The sequence below is a fragment of the Micromys minutus genome, assembly GCF_963924665.1.
Source record: "Micromys minutus genome assembly, chromosome: 1".
NCBI lineage: Eukaryota > Metazoa > Chordata > Mammalia > Rodentia > Muridae > Micromys > Micromys minutus.
The window spans coordinates 123,901,065-123,920,772 of record NC_137969.1 but is presented as its reverse complement, the minus strand read 5'-3'; the positions used below and the strand labels follow the sequence as shown (position 1 = coordinate 123,920,772).

The window sequence follows — 19,708 nt, the reverse complement described above, 5'->3', positions numbered from 1 at the left end:
GTGGCAAGCACTCAGACTATTTTCCTGGCGACTCCTTCAGTCTCTCTGCTTGTTCTTCCTGCCCCTTCTGGTGTGTGTGTGTGTGTGTGTCTGTGTGTGTGTGTGTGTGTGTGTGTGTAATAGTTTCCCAAAACTAGAGCAAAGTGAAGCTTTATTCTCTTTAAAGAGGTCAAGATGGCTTCTCCCCGATTTGTTTCTAGGGGTCGACTACTACTTTTTAGCTGACTTTTTAATGCCCCTTTGTGTATGTATGTATATGAGACAGACAGACAGACAGACAGACAGACAGACATAGATACAGAGACATAGATTTGGGGGTTGTTTTTATTTTAGAAATTAGACCTTTACTTTGGAAAGAGTTAAGGTAAAATCACTTCAGGGAGTCTAATTCTCAGCCAAAGAGACTGGATTAAAGTCAAGGATCCTTAGAAAAGAAACCACAGGATGCTTGGGATTTATGCCCAAGTCCATGAATTACCTTTGTCTCTAATTTAAAAAAAAAAAAAAAAAAAAAAAAAAGCAAAACAGAACTTCAGCTTTTGTTCTTAGCTAGTAAAGTAGTTGCCTCCCACCTTAAAATTTCAACACTTACTTTTTTCCAGAATCTTCAGCTGCTTGGAGCTACCGCCATTGAGGATAAACTGCAAGATCAAGTGCCTGAAACCATAGAAACGCTAATGAAGGCTGACATCAAAATATGGATCCTAACTGGGGACAAGCAAGAAACTGCCATTAATATTGGTAATTCACCCCACTCAAATTTTGAATCCTGATACCTTCCAACAGGCCAATGTGTTTTAATAAGATAAATTATAAGATTTAAAAAAAAAAACAACAACTAACAAAAACAAAACAAAACAAAAAAAAAAACCATGAAGCCGGGGATGCTGTGGACAAGGGTTTTTATTCTAGCGTGAGATAGTTAATCTGAACAGATTCAAGAGGAGGGACAGACTGTAGGAAAAACCACAAAGCCAGTCTCTGTGGGCTCCTAACCCCTCGCAAGAAGCCCCACCCTCCAGCCTGGAACAGGTGCATAGCATCGTTCACCTTCCCCTAGTGAACTTATCCACCTTATATATAGTCTAATATCTAATGATTAGTATATGATCTTTAATTAACTTAATGTATTTAATTAGTACATAATCTAATAGCTAATATATAAAGTCACGTCTTAATCCTAACAGACTGGACTGTGGGAAAGGATAACTTCTAAGAAAGCACCTTGCTATTCCAGGAAGGAGATGATCCCAGACTGTCCCAATGTGGCGTCCTAGCTAGTATCCTTGACACAAGCTAGACTTATCCAGTCAGAGGATCCTTGATTGAGAAAATGCGTCCCTTGCCTCCATTGCCTGTAGAGGAGTCTGTGGGGCATTTTCTTGATGACTGATTGATGTGGCAGTGTCTAGCCTCCTGGAGGTTCTGTCTATCACTGGGGTCCTAAATGACATAAGCAGACCTAAGCAAGCTGTGGGGAGAAAGGCTGTGAGCTTTCCTCTCCTGCTGCCGGTTCAGGTCCAGCCTCGAGCGCGTGCCTGCCCGGGGTTTCTTAGATGATAGGATGTGGTGGAGGACTGAGAGAACTTTCTTCCCCATGTTGCTTTTGGTTAAGGAGTTGATCACAGCACTAAACTTAGACTAATGGAAGAGGGGAAAGACCAAGATGTCTGTAAGTCTAGGGACTAGTGGCATCCCTACACCTCTACTACTCCGTTGAGCCACCCGTCCGAGGAAGGAACTTACTCTCCACTTTTGCTTTCTCACCTGCTGAAATAAACCTGACACCTTGCTTGCTGCACCCGTCCCCCAGTGTGAATTCTTCTGGAACACAGGAGCTGAGATCTCTGCTGTACTTGGGACCAGAGAGGAGGCGAGAGGACTCAACCCCTCCCCATCCATAACACGCTTATTTTAAGATCTGATATTCCAAGACTGTAAATGTGTAAGGTTATTGGGCTCCTTGAGTTGTTTACTAGTGGCCCCCAATGCCCCCTTTAAAGTTACAGTGGTTTTATGTACAGCCAACTTCTGCAATCCCATGTTCCCTCTCAAGCAATGCATCAAGGTATATGCAACATTTCTGCAATTGGCTTTGAAAGTCTAGAAACTGGCATGTTAATGCACTAGCTCCACTTGCCTTGGCTTGAGGTGTTTCCAACATACATGACTCAGTTTGCTCTTGTCCCACAGTCAGATTTTTGTGCAGTGTTGTATTCGTCGCTAGAGTGGAGTAGCAAAGGTTAGGTGGCTTAAACAACAGAAATGTATTTATCACGTTCTTGGGAAGTAGAAATATGACATTTGAGGGAATGCATGAGAGTTGGGCCCATAGCAGGTCACAACTGCATTTAATTTTAACTATCTCCTTAAAGGCCAAGTATTCATATGCAGTCACAGTGGAGAAGTCAAGGCTTCAGCATATAAATTTGAGGAAGGCAGGAATGCAGTGGGATTTGTAATGCAAGTCTGACAAAGGAAGAAGTATTTGGTGTTTAAAACCTGTAATACTAGTAATATGGAAAAGGAAGAATCTTATTTTTTCTTTAGGTTCTGCAACCATGGATGGTCCCTTCTATATACTGATCACACACATTACATACAAAACTCCCTGAAGTCTGAACACTCATGCACATGGCATGGAACTACACTTTACAAGATCATTGTTAAGTATTCTTCAACTCAAGTACAACTAGTTAATAATCCATTTAGACCTTCTAGCGGTCAGCTGAAATTATCCTCAGAACATAAAAACTGTACCATAACATAAATGTATACATAAATCAGTACTAGGGGTTCTCTAAAGGAACACAACTTGCAGAATGAATGAATAGTGTATATACAGCATACAACTTGTATATATGTTCATTATATGTATTAGATATCTTCATTCTATAAGTTCTATGCCTCTAGATCTACAGATAGATATAGATGTAGGGGATTGATTTGAATAGCTTACAAGCTGTGCCCCAGCAAGTCCAACAATAGCTGTCTACCAGTGGAAAGTCCAAGAATCCACAGTTAGTTGTTGAGCACAAAACTGGAGTCCAGAAGAAGTCGGCTCTAATGCTAGGGAAGGCATGGACTTGCTAACAGAGGTAAGAACAAGCAGGCAAAGAGAAAACCAGCTTCCTACTTCCAAGTCCTGTATGTAGGCTGCCAACTGATGGCCCAAGTTCAAGGTGGATCTTCCCACCTCAAAAGGTCCATATTAAAGTAGGCCTTCCCACTTCAAGGAATTTAATTAAGAAAAAGCTTTATTAAGTCTAGATATGGTGGTTAATTCTAGATATAGTGACGTTGACAACCAAGACTAGCCTTCACAAGGTTCGTATAATTAATATAGATTTATTTATTCACTTTTAAAATATTTTTGGTTAGCATACCAGTTTTGTTATAGCTTCTCACACTTTGAAGTTTTCCTTTGTTCTCAACTGCTCCACTGCCCTCTTGTGCCTTCTGCCCCTTTGGCTGGTTCCCCTCCTTCCTCCAGAGAGTATACCTGTTTACTTCCTTATCACAAGGGTCTGTTACTCTGTTTTCATTTACCTCTTCCCCAAGATTACTTCCTTCTCATGACCCCTCTATTCTCCTCCTCTTCTTCCTCCTCTTCCTCCTCCTCTTTCTCCTCCTCTTTTTCCTCCTCCTTCTCCTTCTGCCTCTCTCTCTCTCTCTCTCTCTCTCTCTCTCTCTCTCTAAGTCAAAGCTACCACATAGAAAAGAAAAGTTGCAGTATTTTTTTTCTGAGTCTGGCTTATTTTTGACTAACATGATGATTTCTGGTTTCATACATTTTTCTTATGAATGTAACATTGAAACTGTTAAGCTATTGACAGTGATTATTCCCAGAAAGTGGTAGAGAGGGTTTGTTCATCCAGCCAGTGGCCATCACTTCTGTAGTACTAGGTTCCAATTAAGTGCAAGAAACAGTAGGAGACCAAAGAAGAAGAAGAAGGAGGAGGAGGAGGAGGAGGAGGAGGAGAAGGAGGAGAAGGAGGAGGAGGAGGAGGAGGAGGAGGAAGAAGAAGAAGGAGAAGAAGAGGAGGAGGAGGAGGAGTAGGAGGAGGAGGAGAAGGAGGAGAAGGAGGAGGAGGAGGAGGAGGAGGAAGAAAAGGAGGAGGAGGAAGAGAAGGAGGAGGAGGAGGAGGAGGAAGAGGAGGAGGAAGAGAAGGAGGAGGAGGAGGAGGAGGAGGAAGAGAAGGAGGAGGAGGAGGAAGAAGAAGAAGAAGAAGAAATCTGTCATGGGAGCTGAGGTCGAGAAACAAGACAATGAAATTAGAAAATTGCAGAGCATTTTAGAAAGTGATGATTACTAATTTAAGAAAAAAGTCAAGGATCTGGGGAGTTGGTTTGTTCAGTGCTTGCCTCATAGAACCCATCTGTGATGGTATATGCTTGCAATCGCAGTGATAGCTAGGCAGACACAGAGTCACAGGCCGGTTAGTCTAGCCTACTGGGTAAGCTCAGTGAGAGACTCCAGCTCAACAACAAAAGGTAGGTGGCACTTGAGAAATGGCACTCATATTTGGCCCCTGGCCTCTATATGCATGTACATACATGTGTATGCACACACACATACACACACACACACACACACACACACACACACACACAATGGGAGGAGATAGAACACTCCACAGAAGGAAATCAGGAAGAACTTGTGCAGAAGGTGACATGTGAGAAAAGACCTGGAAGAGAAGGAAGAGTTTGCTATATGTGACAGGGCAGCAGTTGTGTGTTGCAGAGAACACAATGCTGCCGAGGTGAGCTAGGAGGAGCCAGGCAGGATGGGAGTGCCAGGCCTTGAAAAGCCTCTGGACTGCTCTTAGCATACATGAAGGAAACGTGGGAAAACAAGAGTTTCCTGTGGGGGCAGTCTCTGAGTGCTAGATTGGCATCATCCTGGAAAACCAGCATAGAAGCAGAGTAGCCGGTGGGGATGATACCACATTGATCTGGGGGCAGGGGTGATATGTGATGCCTTAGACCAATAATAATGGAGAGAGGTAGATGGCTTCCCGATTTTTTTCCTTTTATTGAAAATAGAGTTTTTCTCACTTAATGTATCCTGATTACTGTTTCTTCTCTCTCTCTCTCTCTCTCTCTCTCTCTCTCTCTCTCTCTCTCTCTCTCTCTCTCTCTCGCTCTCTCTCTTTCTCTCTCTCTATTCCTCCCAGTTTCTCTCCATCTCCCTTCCCATCTGGGTTCACCCCTTTCTCTGTCTCTCATTAGACAACAAGCAGCCTTCTAATAAAATGTAAAGGAAAACAAAAACTAGCACAGCAGAATAGAGAAAGAAGAGGGGAGGCCAAGAGAAGGTATAGGACACAGATATAGACAGAGTACCCACTCATTCATGCCCTCAGAAAGTCCATAAAACACTAAACCAGAAACCATAATGTATATACAAAGGATCTGTAGGATAAAAAGAGAGGAAGTGCATAAATAAAATAAAATCATAATATAAACATTTGTTAGGCTCTGACATGATATTATGAGACAAGGAACCTCCAAAGATGCCCCTGAGACCCTTTTCTTAAGAGTAGTTCATTTCCCCAGTGGGACTCCATTGGAGAAAACCAAATTTTCCATTGCAGTTGGAGCTAGCTTCTGGATTAGGAATGAGGATCTGTGTCCACTCCTTTTAGCTAGAGGACCCGAGCCATGTGGTGCAGGACCTGTGCAGGCCTTGTGCATGTGCATGCTTCTTCAGTCTCTGAGTTCAGGTGTAAGTAGATCTTGTGGATTTAGAGGGCCTTGGTTCTTTGTGCATTCCTCCTCCTCTGACTCCCACACTCTCGGCCTGCTCTCCCCAGGGTTCCCTGCTCTCCGAAGGCAGGGATTTGATGGAGTCATCCCATTTAGGGATGAGGATTCCAAGAGCTCTCATTTTCTGCATAGATGTCTGGCTGTGGATCTGTATTTGTTCCCAGCCGCCACAGGAGGAGGCTTCCCTAAGCAAGGCTCTGAGATCTCTGAGGCACTGCCATTGTAATCTTTGTTACTGTGCAATGAGTCCGCCAGGGTATCAAGTGTACACAGCCAATGTAAAATAGACAGACATGGATTTAACACAGGAGTAGCTTTGTCATGGAGGGAATATAGCAAAGTAAAAGAAAAAAGGCTACAGAATGATGCCATTACCATCCAGGACAAGGAGGTAGTGGGTGCTCCAAGACAGCTCCAAGAGAGTCACCCACTATCCCGAACCCTTCCTGGCAAACATCCACTGACTCATTACTCTCGGAGGATTTTGCACATAAGCTTAGCAGCTTTCTGGACATGGAGATTGATGTGTTTATAAAAAGATAAAGAGAGGGGAGAACATGTTTTGTGGATGAGTTGTGGGGTGTGGGAGAAAGGAGGTACCATAGAGGGCCCATGCCGAGGCATCCCTTCCTCCCTGAGAGACAGCCACAGGATGGTATAATATGATCAAGAGAAAGATGGGGGGCAAACAGCCCTGTTTGTAGTGAGTCAGGCATACCATAACTGTGGGGTGGAGCATAGACAAAATGCTAGCAGAGATGCTAAACACCACGATTGTTCTATACTGTTTATCCAGACAGTTTCAAATGATGTCCTAATGACCAGCAAGAACATTTTGTTTTAAACTTCCCTATTAGTCTGGAAGACAACTGAAACCCTTTCCTCTCCATAACATCCTCTTTAGTTGTCTGTTCATGTCATTGTCTTACCTGATTCATTTCCTTCCAGAGACAAAGAAAAACAAACTAATCATACCTACTGATTGTGTGTCCCTAGGACATTCCTGTAGACTTCTGAAGAGGAATATGGGAATGATCGTTATAAACGAAGGCTCTCTTGACGTAAGTAACTTTGTTCTTCAAAACCTTCCTTTCTGTTTACATCAGATATCTGTGGACACACTTTATGTGCATGGGGTCACAAGATACCTTTTTAGACTTGGTACTGTTGTTCCACCTTAATGATGTGTACAGCTTTGAACAGCATTACTATAAACTGACTCTTGCACATGAGGTAGCTAAAAGAAACTGCCAAATGATGTCCTTAATGCTGTGAGACAGAGAAGCTGCTTCAGGAGAACTTTGGGTGGATGAGTTGCCAATGGACTGCAACTCATTCATACGAAATACTGCATTTTATATATTGAGCCTTTTGTATCTGCTTTAGTGTCCAATGTTAATACATATTTCTATTGAGAGTTTTTGAAAGTTATACTAAGCCACCCAAAATCACCATGCTAGCTACAAAGGGCTCTTACTGTTTCGTTTTTGTGACTTCCCCCAAATCCTTGCCCTAACTACTAGGATGAAATACTTACCAGAATGCTATGTAGGACAAAGGACCTGTAAATGCTTTAAAGTCAAGGTGGCTACTTGTAATTTAAGGTGGGAGACACAGCAGGCGAGGTGATGATTTTACAGCTGCTTAGAATAGTTATCATGACGCAAGAAGCAGACCAGAGTAAACCTGATAATTAGGGATTCGGGTGAAATGGCAAAGCTACCTGCCTGTGTTGGGAGATACTGGAAAAGCTTTGGGACAATGTCTAGAAGTTGGATGTGTCACAGAAATCATCTGTAAGAATTACTTGATTGCAGATGTTTTTATTACTCACCCTTCAACCCTGATACCTCTCCCCTTTCTGGAAAAATCTTTGAAAAGCCTGTAATGGTGTCCAGTTTTGTTGGCAGTAGTACCATGGTACCGTACCGCACACCTTCAAGCCACGTTCTCACATAACAGCTTTGAGTTGCCAAAGTCAAGATATTCTCTTGTGAACAGTGACCAAGTCAACCCTGCCCCCTAAAAGCTGACATAAAAAAGTGAAGTAAATGCCCACAAATACCTGTGCAAAGCTGATACGTAGGGCAATGGGGCTCCTGTGATATGTAAGAATGCGTCTATAAAGAAGGTAATCACTGATCTGGTAGAGGTGACTCACTAGGCGGGGGATCAAGTCATACTTGGAGAATGGGAAGGAGAATATTGAACTTGAATGTAAGGTTATAACTTGTTATGTAGATGTTTAGTTCCCGGGAACAGTGCAGATGGTAGAAGGTGGACCATCCATTTGGCATCTAAATTTACCTTACCCCTTGTACCTTTATCCAGACAGCTATTCTCTGTCTGACAGTGTGTTTATCCATGGAGATGCTACTCTACGTGGATTTTTGTTGTTGTGTTGTTTTTACATTTCTATGTTTAATGTGTAGTCTTGGCAGCAAGCACTGTTAAGTCAGCGAGCCTTCTTACCAGTCCATACTCCTTCCTGTAAAAACAAGAAGATGTAGTTGAAGCACGCTGGTTCCTACAGTGGACCCAGACTTGGTTCCGGTAAGCACACAGTGGTTTGCAATCACCAGGAACCACAGTTCCAAAAGATCAGATGCCTTACAGACACGGAAGCAAAACACTTATACCTATAAAATAAATAAATCTAAAAACAAATAAGTCGCACCATACTCTGGACACTGCTTTTTGTGTTTTTATGTTTTTGCTTTTTGTTTGTTTGTCAGACAAGGAGGTTTTTTTTAGCTCACCGTTCAAGGTTCAGTCTACCATGGCAGAGATTTCAAGGCAGCTAGAGCTTGAAATAGCTGGTTGTATTATATCTGCAGTCAGAGGCAGCACAATACACGCATACATTTGAATGCTTTGAGGGCTTACTTTATACAGTCTAAGATCCCCTGTCTAAGGAATGCCAGCCAAAGTGGACCTATCCTTCTCACCTCCTTAAGATAATGTCCTATATACATGTTAGAGGACCATCTCCCAGGTCATCTATATTTTGTTAAGTTGCCAACATTGTGATAGCATCTCACAGCTGTGAACAGGAAGCACCTCAGACTGGGACAAATAAGTCATTCTATCATCCATTCGCTCATCCTGGGTGAAGTGTTGCACTTCGGAAAGAAAATATCAAGCCCTCTCTCTCTTCAGCATCTCTGCACTCCAAAGACGTTCAGATATTGTCTTATTCGTGGGAATTTTCCCATCATATCAGCCGTGGGATGTTGCTCACCCTCCTTCATTCCTTTTGCTCCTTTCTATAAAGAAGAAGGAAGATTGGGGAGGTAAATGTCCTGCAGCAGCTGTTTTGGAGGAAAACCTGGCACCAGGTTCATCATGTCACAAGTTGGAAGTCCCAGAAAACCTTTCGTTGGTTCATTCATTCGAGCCCTGGTGTGTATCTGCCCCCGTGGAGGAGGTGATGCTGTGGCTGACACAGAGGGGCGTGTGAGCGAAACCATCTAATCTCCTCAAAACCTATGAGGCAAAAAGAAGTAGAACGATAGACATCCCTTCGACTCTAGCCCCTTATACACGTCCAGAGAGAGGAGAAAGGGGACGAAAAAGCAATCTAAGCCACTGTAACTGCCAAATGGCCTTTCTCTCAGGATCTAGGTCATTTCCTTGAAGAAATCGATCATTGTTTTATGTAGAATTTCTCCCTGGCTATAAAACAGGAGCTGCAGAACTGGTGACAGGCTAAGAAAAAAAATCAATACTTCAGTCAGTTTGCTGAGCAGACTATAGGCCCAGCCATTTTGTTGGTGATCTGAGAAAACAGGAGAGAGGGAAGGTTGGCTTTTTGGTGTTCTATCTTGAGTTCAAACTAGCTACTTGTCTGGAAATGATTATTTATTTATTTCCTTTTTTTTTTTCTCAGTTTACTACACATCCCGCTCACTACCCCCTCCAAGTCATCTCCTCCCCCATTCTCCTCTGAGCAGGTGGGGGCTCCCCTGGGTAACCCCCACACCCTGGCACATCAAGTCTCTGCAAGGCTAGGTGCATTCTCTCCTACTGAGGCCAGACAAGGCAGCACAGTTAGAGTACTGTATCCCACATACAGGCAACAACTTTTAGGGTAGCCCCCATTCCAGTTGTTTGAGATCCACGTGAAAACAGGGAGGCCTAGGTCCAGCCTGTGTATGATTTTTGGTTGGTGGTTTAGACTCTGTGAGACCCAGGGGTGCAGGTTAGTTGATTCTGTTGGTCTTCTTGAGGAGTTCCTATCACTTTGTGGCCTGCAACCCTTCCTCCTGTTCTTCCATAAGAGCCCCCAAGCTCCATCCACTGTTTGGCTGTGGGTCTCTGCATCTGTCTGAGTCAGCTGCTGGGTGAGCCTCTCAGAGGACGGCCGTGCTAGACTCCTGTCTGCAAGCACAACAGATTATTAATAGCAGTGTCAGTGCCTGCCCATGGGATGGGTCTCAAGTTGGGCTGGTTATTGGTTGGCTATTCCCTCAGTCTCTGCTCCATCCCCTGTCCCTGAACTTGTAGACAGAATAAATTCTGGGTTGAAAGTTTTAAGGGTGGGTTGATGTTCCTATCATTCCACTGGGGTTCCTACAGGAAGTGGCCTCTTCAGGTTCCTAATACCAAATGCTGTGAGTCACAGCTAAGGTCACCCCGATTTATTCTTGGGTTGCCTCCCTTACTCTAGTCTGCTCTTCCCTTTTTAATGCTTTGCTCTTTGCACGTGCCACATCTTACCCAATGTTGATGTGTCCATGTAGATTATGAACCTACTTGATTTTTGCTAACTGTAGCTTGCAAGGCACCTAGAAAGAAATGATAGAGTTGGAACTAGAACTGTGATCTGAGACCCACCGGGGCAAACTGGATGTGGTTAGAGAACACACCCACACAGAAGCTAGTCCTCAACTTCGTGCATACGAGGTGCATACCACAGCAGTGACATAGATGTGTTTGGAAGGGCAAGGAGGCATGGATCTCATGGAAAAAAACAAGGTACAGGAGGAAGGAAGTGGGGCCCCAGTGGCAAGGATGTGGTGTTGAAACAACTCAGAGGCTTCACCCCATGGCCCTTGGAAACAGAACCATCAGGAGTGACCCCAAACATGGCTGAGGTGAGGCTTTTTCTTCTGTAGCTTGTGCCAGCATGCCTGGTTTGATTTTATTCTTCTCCTAGATGAGCACTGCTTTAAGTGTTTTTTAGGTAGTCAGTTCTATAAATGACCATCTGAGAGGGAAATATCAAAAATAGCCATTAGACAACATCCCCGTTTGCTTTCTCTGGTGGTGACAAACACCGTGACCAAAAGTACCTTGGGAGGAAAGGGTTTGTTTGGCTGATGGGTTACAGCCCATCAGCAAGGGAAGCCAGGGTAGGAACTCAAGACAGGAACTGAACCAAAGCCCATGGAGGCACACTGCTTACTAGCTTATTCCCCATGACTTGCTCAGGTACCTTTCTTATATAGTTGAGCCTCATATGTTTAGGAATGGCACCCACCCACAATGGACTGGACCTTCCTAGATCAATTGGCAATGAAGAAAATTCCCCCACAGACAGAGCCTCGGGCTAATCTAATGGAGGCAGCTCTTCAGCCAATAGTCCCTCTTCCCAGGTGTGTTTGGGTTTATGTCACATGGACAAATCCAACCAGCACACACAGTACTCATATATTGTTAGAATGGCAGTATTTGTCTTTATTTTTAGATTTCTAAGATGGAAACTCAAATCGAGAAACACCTCAAATGTACTTATACTACCTATGTTTCCAAGACATAAGAGAGAGGTGACTCCCAAGAACACACAATTTCACTGAAAGCAGGGACTGCTCTGGCCTATCTTTCCCAGGGCCTAGCAAATTACCTAACACGTAGTAAATACCAGATAAATACCAGAGCAGTAAGTCACCACATAATTTTAAGCTAAGGGCTTTCCTTTTTAAGAAAAAGAAAAAATTACATCAGTTTTCAATTTGAGCTAATTCGTCATATCTAAAGCCTCCTTATGAATTCAAGTAGTCTGTGGCAGGCAGCAGACAAGGGGGCTCAGCCCTGTGTCTGCTGCAATCCTGACTGCTGGTCTTGCAAACAGTGCCTGGGGAGGTTTTTTTCTCCCGGAGAGATGAGTGGGGAATGCACAAATCTGGATGTCTGGGGTCAGACCTCCTGGGATGAACTCATTTGTTTCTCAGCAGGAGATGAAGCATCTCTTTGCACTGTGCCTTCTGATCTGTCATAAAAATCAGTGGCTCGGAGTTCAGGGGAACCCTGAGAGTGGCTAGAATGCCTGAATGCCTGGAGGTAAATTATCATCTGTGTTCCCCATGGCAGAGAAGAAGGAAGACAGCCAGTCTGTCTTCAGACTGCACTGAGAGACAGCAAGAAGGTTCAGGTTCAGGGTGACCATTCCTGAGCACGAAGAGCAATTGGCAAGTAATAAACGTGGGGACATACTGTCTCAGGAGTGAAGTTATGAATGTGTGACTTGACAGGTGGTCAGGAATTGTCCTCTGAAATTGCACAGTGGGACCTTCAACATTGAAACCAGCTTCTCGGAGCCATAGTCTAGCTGCCTATATACATGAGACTGTTACCTTGGACAGAGCCTTGGTATGGTGGAGCATGTCACATGCAAAGTATGTTTAAAGCAGACTGTGTGGTGCACGCCAGGAGGTGTCATAAAATGTGGTGGGAAGGGTTCAAGTCCAATAGCTTTCTGTTGTGCACAATGAGCATTTTTATAACAAGTATCAATTTGCATCATAAATATTTTTCATGAGGTAGTAAGTTCTAGCTGTCAATCATCTCATGACACATATTTCTATATACAGTGTCTAACTTTTCTATCATACTGATGTTAAAGTGGAAACGATAGGTCTCGTGTTATATTGTTATAAAGAATAATATTCTGAAGTTCTAAACAAATCACATATGAAACATCGTCCTTCTTCACTTGGCATAGGCTGTGGTCTCAGCACTCAGGACGCAGAGGCAGGAGGATAACAAGTTTGAGGCTGACTTGAGCTACATAGGAAAATGCTAGTTGTAAAAAAGAAGGGAACATTTCTCCTGGTGATTCTGTTAAAGGAAACATCTGTCTCCCAGAAAACAGACTGTCCAAATAAAAGCATCACTCTCTTTCTCATCCTGTCTAGAGTTTTGGTGCCATTAACCTTCTTGAAAGAGCAAACAAACAAAACAAAATATAACACTGGCCAGTTTTTCAAACCTTTGAAGGAGTGCATACAACCGGATGAAGAAGACACACAAATGTCTCACTCTTCACACCCGAATGGAACCTGACAGGTTGACCTGTCTCCAGTCACGCCTACCTTTTTGGAGTGCCACCACAAGATACAGAAAGAGGGGACTTAGGCAGAAAGACTTGTTGAACTTTTTAAATTAAAAAATAAACACTTCAGGTTGTGGAAATGCCTTGGTGGATAGAACGCTTTCTGCACGCATACAGACCGGTGTTTGAATCTCCAGCATCCGCCTAAAAGCCATCACCTTGTCACATGTCTTCAACCATAGAGGAGAAGAAACACAGATTTTAGGAACTACCTGGTCAGTTAGCCTAGCTGAAGTAGCAAGCGGTTCAGTGAGAGATCTGGTCTCAACAAATAAGATGAAGAGAAATAGAGAAAGTAATCTCCACACTGACTCCCAGTGCATTCTCTCTGTCTCTGTCTCTGTCTCTGTCTGTCTGTCTGTCTGTCTCTCTCTCTCTCTCTCTCTCTCTCTCTCTCTCTCACACACACACACACACACACACACACAAGAGCATGCATACATTTGTACGTATGTCACACACAGAAAAAAAATTTCATGGATAAATATCATTTAAAGGCATATAAGGTTTCATATTAAGTAATAAACAGACTCTTTCCATAATTTGCATGACTTTTATTGTGTGTCACTGACCAATTCTCTTGGGGATCCTGATTATGCTCTAACTGAGCATAGTTCTTGTCAACAGAGTCAGGAATTTGAATGTGCTGGCTTCATGGAAATATGCTTTTCCCCTAGCCCCACCCAGTGCCCAGAAATGATCTACAGACCTCTCCAAAGCTCCTAACATACCAACTCATCCATAGCATCCTTTCTACATTCCCTGTAAACCCTTCTGTTATAAAATACTTTATTTAAAGTAAGTTAAAACTGGAAGCACTTGAACTGTGAGGCAAGAGCTAGAGGAATGTAATACTGTGACCTATTTTTACTTCCCAAATTCTAATTAAAGTCTTCCAAAATTCCTGAAAACTGTTGTGGGAGGACTAGGTTTATGTTACATTAAGAAAGGTAATTGTGGGGCTGGAGAGATTGCTCAATGGTTAGAGCACTGTTCTCCCAGAGGTCCTGAGTTCAAATCCCAGCAACCACATGGTGGCTCACAACCATCTGTAATGGGATCTGATACCCACTTCTGGTGTGTCTGAAGATTTGTTTGGTACTATTTTTTAATTTTTGAGGATTTATTTTTATTGTTTTTAATTCTGAGAATGAGGCTTTGTCCACATGAGCCTGTGGAAGCAAGAGGGGTCAGATCCCCCTGAAGCTGGAGTCACAGTAATGTTCTAGTTCTAAGTGATTCGGCTGCTGGGACTCAAACCCGTACCTTCATAAAGAACAGCTTGTGCTCTTGACCACTGAGCTGTCCCTCTAGCCCATTGTTGAGTAGCTTTGAACTAAGCTTTTATGTGTTTAGAAAAAAAAAACTTTGAAGACTTGACTCATTACAATAGCTGAACACTGTGCCTGTATCACCTGTCAAATATAGAACAGGTTGCTAAGAGATGGTTATTTCCTAAACCACTTGTGATTTCCATACCCATCATTCTTGGGTCTCCTGTGCACATCCTAAGCCTTACACTGTCTAGCATCTCTTGAGTATGAGGAACTGTGGGCTGTACCAGGAAGAATGCATGGACCTTAGATATATTCCTCCTCTAGTGCCCACTCCTTTCTTTTGCCTGACTTTCTCTTAGGGAACAGATAGAGAGATAGTTGCTGGTCATTGATTCTGTTAACAAGAATGCTATTCAGAGAAATGAATCCTGTCTGCTCAAAGTTAAAAGTTCCCAGATTCCCAAGTTCCTAGCCAGCCCCACCCACCTCTGCTCATCTGGGTGTGGTTTTTCTAGACTCTCTCTGATGTTACAACCATTCACATCTAGCCTAGTGAAGATACCCCACCTGTTGTGTAATTTGCTGGCTTGCCGTGCATTCTAGTTGCTTTTCTCAATGTCATGACAAAAAAAAAAAAAAAAAACCAAGGGGGGAAGGATTTGCTTGACACGTGATTTCAGTACGTCTTAGTGTAGAGCATGAAGGTTTGGCAGAATTCGTGGTACAGCTTCTGCTCGTGTCTTGGTAGAACAGAAAGCAAAGAACGGGACAAGAAACTGGGCTGGGCTTTACCCCTCAAAGGCCTGGCCATAGTAGCATTCACCCACCAGCTAGTTACTGTGTTCTAGAAGGTCTCCAACCTGCCAATACGTGCCGTTCTCCTGGGGACCACGTACTCCAAGCATGAGCCCATGAGAAACACTTTACATTCCAAACCATGATACGGTGTGGAGGGAACTCTTGTCCCGTCTCCAGGATTCCATACATGACTCTTCTACTCAGAGAAAGGCTCCGTAGCTTATACTTATTAAATCTATTTTGTGCCAGGTGCTAGACTTCGGTCTGAACAAGAAAATCCAGCTCTCACCCAGAAATGCTAGCGGGCACATAGTCTCGGGCTTCTCTGGCAGCTGAGGGATCTAGAAAGAGGCTCTAGGCCAATCACAGACAGATGGGCGATCTGGGGTCTTAGCTGTTTGACTCTAGAGCATAATACATGTCTGTTAGGTTTTTTTTGTTTGTTTGTTTGGTTGGTTGGTTGGTTGGTTGGTTGGTTGGTTGGTTTTTTTGGTCCTTCTCTTCAGCTGCTACATTTGTGAAATAGAAGTCATGAAAATATCTAAGTCCTAGACATGCTGTTATAAGGATTAAGCAAGCACAACAGTACCCACTAAATATGGACCATGGTGGCTAGAGTGTAGCAAGGGCTGATAGCCATGCTGTGGGGACCAGAGGTAGCTATAACGCCACCTCTACCACCCCATACCCCCTTTTTCAATAAATGAGATTATATGGTCCTTCTAAGGTGCCTTAGATAGGGATTGCCATCTGCAAAGGTTAACCATGAGCAGCAAGAGCTCCACATGGAGGTTAAGACTTCTTTTTTTTAACTAGAAATGGGGTTTGCATGAGATTCCTAGTAAGCTCATTGTTGGTTTACAGTGGGGAACAAAGTAGCAGACTCTTAGGCATTAGGCATAGTTGGTGCTGCCTTAACGTTCTCATATGCAGACAACGCAGCATAAAGAATAGCCTCTCTAGGTAGGCACCTTTCACAGCAAGTGTTAATTGAGTTTGAATATCTGACTTTTAGCTGGTTAGAGGCTCCACTCAGACTCAAAGGAGAGGGGCATGCGCTCCTCCCTTGTCCCCTGGGTCTCTCTCTTGGTTTTTGCACCCTGCCTGGGTGAACAGTCCAGAAATGCTATGATGGCATTCCCCACTCCTACTGTTATTCCCAGCGTAGATATTCTGAGGAGAGCAGAGTTCACTGCCGGCTTCTGTGAGAGATAACTTTACACAGCCACCTTGCTCTGAAATTGCTTCCACTTCTCCATTTAATTGAAGACTATGGCCCCAAACCAACCATAACTTTGATCATCGTTCTGGGTGTTTCTTATCCAATATATTTTATGGGAAATTAATTGTTGGCCACATTGGAGATTAAGTTAACAAGCATTGGAAAAAGAAATTCTAACACCATAGTAAAAGAAAGCCTGTCCTGGAATGGCTAAATTATTTTTTTCTACCTACATTTGACCTTCTAACACTGTGTAAATTTCTACTATAATGTAGGACATTCGGGATATAAATGCTGAAGTTGTCATCTACACCCTTTTGGGCTCGACTTACATGTTTTATGCAGACAAACCTCACTGTTTTGGGAACCAGCCATCAGTAAATGGCTTCTGAAAGAAATCCAGAATAAGCAACTCACTGACTTGACTCCAGAGGAGAAAGGGGGAAAAAAAGAAAAAGAAAATTTGAGCTACTTCAGGTTTTGTTTTGATATGTCCCCTGAGTCTAATACAATACAATTCGTATTGCTTTGAAAACTAGTTTAGGCAGGTTTGAAACCACACTGAGTTCTCTTCCACTGCAGTGTCAGACTTCTCTCCTGACTTTCCTTATCCCACTGGCAAAGTTCTTTCAGAGGGAGGTCTCCAAGTCCTCATGTAGTTAAAGGTGTTGCTGTTCTCCATCTGCAGCTGAGATATTCTCCTCCAATGCCCTATGGTAGAGAGGTCCGTAAGGCACACTGCTTACCCCGGGAGAGAAATGTAGCATGACTAAAAGGTAAAAATGATGCTGAGCAAATCTTTTCATTTCCATGCCCCTAATTTGAGACCATTATCTACTGGCAGTCAGAGTACGTGGTTGAAAAAGCCCCATCAAACCCATACATTGTTTGGTCTCGTGGAGTTAAATATGTCCCCTTTTGTAAACACGGCGCAGCAAGACCGACTGGTACATAGAAGAACCCTGAGTGAAATTGTTCACAGATCCATGGTGTCTCCATTTCCAGAAATTCCCCTGCCCTCAGATCTGAATATTCTTTACCTCATTCCGCCTAAACATCTGCATTCCCCCCTGAGACCTAGAATTACAGATAAGTGCTGTCTAACCAGGCCGCTCCCTTACACAGCTCCCCACAAACTGTTGACATTTCTGAGGGCTCACTCCTGGCCCTCTCGCCTTCTCTCTATCTCCCCCACTCATACCTTTGGTAGGTCTGTGAGAACCGACTGAGGTACCAGCCGTTCCTGGGGGGCATCGTTCCCTGCTCATGCGGGTGGGGATGGAGCTGTTGGTTCTGTGACCCACATTCAGGGATGTGATCAGCATCCAATGTGGATGTGATCAGCATCCTGATTTTTCCACTCCCACCACTCCAAATCCAGAGTGTGCTTTTATCTGAATTGGAATCTGTCTTTGAATTAACTGTACCTTCTCTATGACAGAGTGACTCTGTCACAAGAGTCTATGTCCTGGGAGTCATCACCACACCTTCCATCTTGTGTCATTTGTTCTTTCAGTTCCCACCCCCTACACCAGGGACACAGAGCAGCTAAGAGAGAATGCTCTTGTGGGAATTCGTGGAATTCAGTTTTACCCATACAAGACCATACACAGACGTTTTTGGATACACACAGAGAATAATAGTAACAGTGTGCATTTGGGCTCATCCCTAAGAATGGCCTGCGGATAATGACTCTTCCATACTCCTCTTTTCATTAATTGAAATTATTAAGCAAATGGGTCCAGCGTTCGTTTTCTCTAGGTCTGGGAAACCGTTCCTCCTGGCCCTCTGAACTTACCTTCTCCAGACTGTTGATTTGGTTATTTGCTTATTGCTTCTTTTCCCAAGACCCCGCAGCATATGCGGAGCAGCCTCGTCCTGGCTGAACTGAAGGCAACAGGAGGAGAGACTGGATGTTTGCCGAGCCAGTCCCTCCAAGTATGCTTCCTTTCCCGTCTGAATCACAGCCACCACAGGAGAATAGTTAATACCAACCTCAGAATAAGTGTTTAGGAGGCTCTCAGTGGTGGTTTAAAATAATTGCCTCGAAGGCTTTGGTAAAAGCCTTTATCCACAGAACTATTTAAATTATATAATTGCGTTCCCACCTCATTCTTCCTTCCTTTCCCTGGATTGATCTTTCTTTACTGCACGCACTGACCCCAACACCAAAACACAGGCTGCCTACCCCTACCCGCTCCACACTCCTCTCCCTTCCTCTCTTCTCTACCCTAAGTGATGCTCGCAGGGAATTATATTCCTTATGGAACCTATCATGATCCTGAATCTCTAACTTCCGCTGAGGCCAAGAGCAATTTATCCAGCACTCCAACTTCCTTCTCTTACCTGCTTCCATTTTGTGACCCTTGACCTCTCTTAGATGGCATGACCCCTCTGGGAGATTAGACCCGTTTTCTTAACTACACTGTTTGACATCTACCCTCACTCAGGAAACCCCATACTTGTATATCAGCAGAGCATGGACTATTTTTTGTCTCCCCTCCCATTATCTTTAGCAACATGGATTGATGAAATGCATTCATTTGGCTGCCTTCCACGAAGCTACTTTGGAGGACCTCGCTGACCATATGTTTTTGATGACTTCACCTTCTGTCTACCGTTACCCATTTTGCAAAAATGACTTTATATTGGTTTGGTTCTATACACACATGTTTTTAGATATATCCTAATTTAGGATAGGAATTTAGAAACACTGAAACACCAAAGGTTTTCAACCAAAAACTATGTAAAAGACCCCTAGCTCTCCTGACTAAGGTGCATACTAAATAGACCAGTTGTATATAAATGTAGTTTCTCTCTACTCTCGGGTGTATATCCTTTTACTATGGCTTGCAGTAGCTGGAAGAGCAGTTGATATATGTATTGCGTAGGCGTATTTGGAATGTCCAGTTTTCCGCTGAATCAGTAACATATTGTCGGAGAATAAGCAATACCCAGTGGCTTATCCAAGTTGTTATTACAGGAATCATAACTCACTCTTTAAGAACGTGCTAACATTGTCCATACTTGATATAGTCATAATATGTTATTAAAAATGTTCCTGGAATGTTCTGTTAATTTGCAATTTTAGGGTGTGAACATTTGGAGACCATAAAAGTAGAGAAAGAATGAAACATTTGGTCGTAAAACTCGTGTCCTTAATGATGATGAGGTAGGACCACAAGCCACCAGAACAGCTAATAAAATATGTTTCGATATCATGTGTGTGTGTGTGTGTGTGTGTGTGTGTGTTTGTGTGTGTGTGATCTTTTTAATAGTGTGCTTAGATTATGGTAAATTAAAACAAAA

At 43.3% G+C, this 19,708-nt stretch overlaps 1 protein-coding gene across 2 annotated transcripts in view; it reads left to right on the top strand.

The window, feature by feature from the left end:
• The window catches only part of ATP8A1 (ATPase phospholipid transporting 8A1), a 214,776-nt gene that overhangs the window by 126,414 nt on the left and 68,654 nt on the right, over positions 1-19,708 (top strand). For both annotated transcript variants that reach the window (XM_080910104.1, XM_080910103.1), the window contains 2 exons: positions 603-741; positions 6,766-6,830. In XM_080910104.1, the coding sequence (XP_080766230.1) occupies positions 603-741; positions 6,766-6,830 (204 nt within the window). The remainder of the gene's footprint in view (positions 1-602; positions 742-6,765; positions 6,831-19,708) is intronic.